Below are 5,689 nucleotides of genomic sequence, written 5' to 3'. Positions count from 1 at the left end.
GACAACTCCAATTCCTGGGGAACCAACAACTCCTTTTGGCGTACTTGGGCACCAGGCATGCATGTAGTACACAGATATACATGTAGGCAAAACACCCATAAACATAAAAAAAGTAAATCAACAGCTTGGCGGTGGTGGCGCACACCTTTAACCCCAGTCCTTGGGAGGCAGAGGCAGATAGATCTCTGTGTTCGAGGTCAGCCTGGAACTACCCATGGAGTTTCAGGATAGGCAGGGATATACAGAGAAACCCTGTCTCAAAACCAGAAAGAAAAAAATGAAAAAAGCAGTCTTTAAGGTCCTTCTCCAGCATCAGGCTGATTGGCTAGTTGCGTGGGCAAGGACTTTTTTAGTGTCTTGGGAAACAGACATTTTTCCTGAACCTGGTTTGTCGTCTCCGTGGAGTTAGGTAGCCCTGGCTTCTCTCTTTGTCACACAAAAGGAGTCGGTAGCACTTTTCTCACTTTTCCTCCCCTTGGGCCTCAACAAACATTAATTTTCTTCCTCTTATTCTTCTCTCTGACTCTTGTAAGCTACCTGGCGTATCGAAACTTCATGATTGACACTTACCGACTGAATCCCCAGGAGTATCTAACATCCACTGCCTGTCGGCGGAACTTGGCGGGTGATGTCTGCGCTATCATGAGGTGGGTCTTGCTTCCGTGCAGAGTGAGTTTGAGAGGACGGCTGTGTGTGTTTTGGCAGAGCTACAGATGCTTTCAGGAAAATAGGGAATAAGCAGGAGAACACACCTAGAGAAAGCCCCTGCCATACATAACAGGACTTAGGGGATCGGAAATGTGATGTAAAATAGGACAGAGGGCCGTGTCCTTAGCTGAAAGGCAGTTGGATGGACTTTACCAGCTGTCTAGGAGGAGATGGTCACTAGGATGTGGTCATGGAGAGAAGTCCAGGCTGGTGGTGTGTACCTGGGTGTCCCTGTCTGTGACGAGTAGGTGATGGCACTAGTCTTCCTCCTTTCTGGCTGTCCCATATGGCCAACCCTTCCTTTCTCTCACAGGGTCCATGCCTTCCTGGAACAATGGGGTCTTATTAACTACCAGGTAGATGCTGAGAGCCGACCAACCCCAATGGGGCCTCCACCCACGTCTCACTTCCATGTCTTGGCGGACACACCATCAGGGCTGGTTCCTCTTCAGCCCAAGACCCCACAGGTAGGGTGAGGGGCACTGGGGACAAGGGTGGGTGGGTAAGACGGGACTTCTTTGGACTTTTCTTTTTCTGTTCACTTTTTATTTGTGTGTGTTTGAGAGTACTGAGTCAGGGGTGCTGTAGGGCTTCTTCTTGAGCAGTGGGTTGGAAAGGGGCCACAGGAGTCAGCCCTTGTGTTTCATCCTTCTGTTAGCCCTGACACTTGCTGAGGGAGAGAAGTTGCTCCTTATCCCAAGGAACAGACAGGCTAACGCAGGAGATAGAACAGATAGAGACATGGCTTGCCATAACTCGTATGAAGTTTTTACACTTTGTCATGTTTCCCATATTTTTTCATTTTTGCCTCATAATTATTGTCACCTTGTTTTCTTCCATTTCCATTCCATACATTATTAGACAGAGAAGAAAACATTGCGTGGCTCATACAAGATACTGAATCTAGGATTAGGATCTGCCGTCCAGCTCCTTAGAGCATCTGTAGATACATGTGACTACAAATGTCTATCATGCCAACTACATGTCTGATTAATCTTGGAGGCAGCATGGGACAGTGGCATGAGTGTTCCCAGAGCTGTGGCCGCCCAGTGTACCTCTAGGCCTCCAAGGCCTTGACCTGCCCACTTTCTGCCCAGCTTCCATGACGCCGAGCTCTGTCCCCCAGGGCCGCCAGGTTGATGCTGATACCAAGGCTGGGCGGAAGGGCAAAGAGCTGGATGACCTGGTGCCAGAGACGGCTAAGGGCAAGCCAGAGCTGGTAGGTGGGGTGCAGACCCCGCTGGGCTATTTATTTGCCCCTTCACTGGAGGGCCCCTGCCTGGAAAGGAGAGACAAGAGAGCAGAGGGCAGAGGAGCTGCAGCAGGAAGGGAGGAAGTCCTACCAGGGCACCCCTGGCTTTGGGGAAGAAGCTCCTTCTCTCTCTCTTTCTCTCTCTCTCCGTCTCTCTGTCTCTCTCTCTCTCCGTCTCTCTCTGTCTCTGTCTGTCTCTCTCTTTCTCTCTCTCTGCCTCGTGTGACCACTTATACTCATGTGCTCCTCGTCTCCCCTTCCATAAATAGCAGAGCTCTGCTTCCCAACAAATGCTCAACTTTCCTGACAAAGGCAAAGAGAAACCCACGGACATGCAGAACTTTGGACTGCGCACAGACATGTATACAAAGAAGAATGTCGCCTCCAAGGTATGAGGTGCAGTCGGCCTGGGCTTGAGAGCCTTGGCTCCACACAGTTTGACTCTGACTGACGCACCTGTTTCTCTGCAGAGTAAAGCTGCAGCCAGCGCCACTCGGGAGTGGACAGAACAGGAGACGCTGCTGCTCCTGGAGGTAATTGGGGCAAGGCAAGGAGAGCTCTGCTGTGAGGACAAAGTGTCTGGGGTGCCAGCTGCCCCTGAGTGGGGAGCTCTCGTGCATTCTGGTGTGAGTGCAGCACCAGGCCCGGCCTCTCCCCTCTCTGTGCTGGTCACATTTGTCCCAGGAAGAGCTCCAGGTCAGGAATTTGGGCCTTTTTATCATCCCATATCCTTTCTTAGTGCTACTTGGAGATCCCCCTTGGATCCAGCCAGTACAGAAATACCAGAACACAAAGAGCTTTGAAGCCAGATGCCCTTAGTAGGATGGGGGAGCTGACCTTGGAGGGAAGTGGCTGAGTAAGTGGAGTTGTGTCTCCACCACTCCCACCAGGCTCTGGAAATGTACAAGGATGACTGGAACAAAGTGTCTGAACACGTGGGGAGCCGCACGCAGGATGAGTGCATCTTGCATTTTCTTCGCCTTCCCATTGAAGACCCATACCTGGAGGACTCGGAGGCCTCCCTAGGCCCTCTGGCCTACCAGCCCATCCCCTTCAGTCAGTCGGGCAACCCTGTTATGAGCACTGTTGCCTTCCTGGCCTCTGTCGTCGACCCCCGCGTCGCCTCTGCTGCTGCGAAGTCAGCCTTAGGTAATTTGGGGTGTGGGGGCCGGCCCTCTTGGTTTGTTTTGCAGGGTTAGACACTCAGAGTGAAACCTTCTCAAGTCTGGCTGCCCTGCTGGCCTTGTCTGTTGCTGCCTTAGGTCAGGCACCTGTCTAAACTCCATGTTGCTCTTAGAGGAAGATGGGCTTGTAAGAAAGCGTTCACAGGGATGACCAGAACAGGCCTCCTGCTTCGTCCCAGCCTCTCCCCCTCTGGGTCTTACAGAAGAGTTCTCCAAAATGAAGGAAGAGGTGCCCACAGCCTTGGTGGAAGCCCATGTGCGGAAAGTGGAAGAAGCAGCCAAGGTCACAGGCAAGGCAGATCCCGCCTTTGGTCTGGAAAGCAGCGGCATTGCAGGAACCACCTCTGATGAGCCCGAGCGCATTGGTGAGCACTGGCTTTTAGATTTCTCCCCTGTCACCAAGAGCCAGCTCCAACCGGCTGCCCTGTGCCGTCCCGTGTGGTCTGGCCATCACAGCACAAATGGGAGAGAGTCCGCGGGTTTATTGTCCTCGTGATGTCACTCTAGGGACTGTGGCTCCTTCTGGTCCTGTCCTTGAGGCTCTGTCTTCTGAGAACTTGTCACGTAGATGGGACTTACAGACATCTCTCCTTTCTCTCCTTTCTCCATGGGTCCAGAGGAAAGTGGGACTGATGAGGCCCGGGCAGAGGGCCAGGCGGCAGATGAGAAGAAGGAGCCGAAGGTGCGGAGGAAAAGACCTGGGTCTGGATGAGGCTGGGTACAGCCTGTGGGATAAGGGATCCAGTGGAAGGGCCGTCTCCTGGAGGGAGGGGCCGTGTGGGGCTGAGACGGTCAGTGCTAAGAGTGCGTGTTCTACAAACATGAATCAGTATCCCTGGCACCTTGTAAACTTTAATCCAGCACTCAGGAGGCAGAGTCAGGTGGATCTCAGTGAGTTCAAGGCCAGCCTGTTCTACAAAGCAAGTTCGAGGACAGCCAGAACTATTACACAAAGAAACCCTATCTTGAAAAACCAAAAAAAAAACAAGTTTGTCATCGTTTTACATTGCTGATACACCTTGTGGGACCATTGGAAGGTGGACCTGTCTGTAAGGCAGTGAGATGCCCTGTCCTGCTCTGACCTCGGCATGTTCACACATAGGTTTACCCACCCACGCATGTCCATGCAGCACACACTACACATGCACACAGAGGAGCAGTAAGTCAGAGTCAGTTACAGTCCGGGGCCTGTGAGAACTGCCTCCTCCAGTGTCTTCCTTTCTTCTGGAACTGCAGGAACCACGGGAAGGAGCAGGTATTGCAGAGGAAGAAGCGAAGGAGGAAGCCAGTGAGGCTCCCAAGAAGGATGAGGAGAAAGGGAAAGAAGGGGACAGTGAGAAGGAGTCCGAGAAGAGCGACGGGGACCCGGCAGGTGAGCCGCCCAGCATGGCGTGTGTGGGCAGGGGCTCCCGGGGTGTGCACTTCGAAGGCTGAGTCAGCCTTCGTCCTGCCACAGCTGATCCTGAGAAAGACAAGGAGCCGAAAGAAGGACAGGAGGAAGTGCTGAAGGAGGCGGTGGAGTCAGAGGGGGAGAGGAGGACGAAGGTGGAGCGAGACATTGGTGAGGGGAACCTCTCCACAGCTGCTGCCGCTGCCCTGGCCGCTGCCGCAGTGAAGGCCAAGGTGAGGGTCTCCTCAGAGAAGCTGCCCACTTCACCTAAACCTTCCCTTCTCACTCCTTAGGGCCTGCCTCTTCCCTTGAATTTTTATCCTAAATGAGTTAGTCATCTCTTTTAACCTTTTAAATCTCTTATGTTGGCTGTTTCCAGCCCTTTGATTTCTTTTACCTGTCTTATTTCTTTTTTTTTTTTTTTTGGTTTTTTCGAGACAGGGTTTCTCTGTGGTTTTGGAGCCTTCCTGGAACTAGCTCTCTAGAAATATTGCACTCTTTCAGGGAACAGCTAGTACTCTCTTGATCATACATAAATAAGTACATACATATATATTTTATGTGTTGGAGTACTGAGGAAAGTACATTACTGACAACACAGGAAAAAAAAACATCTCAGGAAAACGATAAGCAAGATTCTCCAAGAGTCTAGCAGAACAGTGGCTCCATACAATTGTAATGTCCAGATCCATTCTTTTCAGTTAATGACCTATAGATACCACCAAGTGTCTTCGGTAAGAGTGCAATCTTTCCTTTGCTATTGGTGACTGTGAAAACATCCATACAGCTCTCTGTGGATCCACTATGATTGTTATCCTCCTGTGAAGTTGAGGTCTTGAGTTCTTTGGGATTTTTTATCCTGGGCTTGTTTGTTTTGTAGTCAATGCTGAGGGGCATTGTGTCAATCAAGTGAAGGGCTTTGTGCATGTTAGGCATGTCTACCACTAAGCTGCCACATTCCCAGCTTGGTTTGAAAATGTAAATAGTGTATCTTGCCAGGCAGTAGTGGCACACTCCCTTAATCCCAGCACTGGGGAGGCAGAGGCAGGCGGATCTGTGAGATAGAGGTCATCCTGGTCTACAGAGCAAGTTCCAGGACAGGCACCAAAGCTACAGAGAAACCCTGTCTCGAAAAACCAAAATAAATAAATAAAT

The 5,689-nt window shown here is 51.2% G+C and overlaps 1 protein-coding gene across 1 annotated transcript in view; it reads left to right on the top strand.

Annotated features, from left to right (window-relative positions):
• Window positions 1–5,689, top strand: part of Smarcc2 (SWI/SNF related, matrix associated, actin dependent regulator of chromatin subfamily c member 2) — a 28,085-nt gene that overhangs the window by 19,061 nt on the left and 3,335 nt on the right. Inside the window, exons 15-24 of the mRNA XM_026778023.1 lie at window positions 534–647; window positions 1,022–1,175; window positions 1,835–1,927; window positions 2,230–2,349; window positions 2,431–2,493; window positions 2,851–3,109; window positions 3,348–3,509; window positions 3,762–3,826; window positions 4,381–4,516; window positions 4,601–4,767. Coding sequence (XP_026633824.1) covers window positions 534–647; window positions 1,022–1,175; window positions 1,835–1,927; window positions 2,230–2,349; window positions 2,431–2,493; window positions 2,851–3,109; window positions 3,348–3,509; window positions 3,762–3,826; window positions 4,381–4,516; window positions 4,601–4,767 — 1,333 coding nt within the window. The remainder of the gene's footprint in view (window positions 1–533; window positions 648–1,021; window positions 1,176–1,834; window positions 1,928–2,229; window positions 2,350–2,430; window positions 2,494–2,850; window positions 3,110–3,347; window positions 3,510–3,761; window positions 3,827–4,380; window positions 4,517–4,600; window positions 4,768–5,689) is intronic.

The sequence above is a fragment of the Microtus ochrogaster genome, unplaced genomic scaffold (genome assembly GCF_000317375.1).
Source record: "Microtus ochrogaster isolate Prairie Vole_2 unplaced genomic scaffold, MicOch1.0 UNK99, whole genome shotgun sequence".
NCBI classification, from domain to species: Eukaryota; Metazoa; Chordata; class Mammalia; order Rodentia; family Cricetidae; genus Microtus; species Microtus ochrogaster.
The sequence above is the reverse complement of the archived record's forward strand: the minus strand, read 5'-3'. Positions and strand labels throughout refer to the sequence as shown.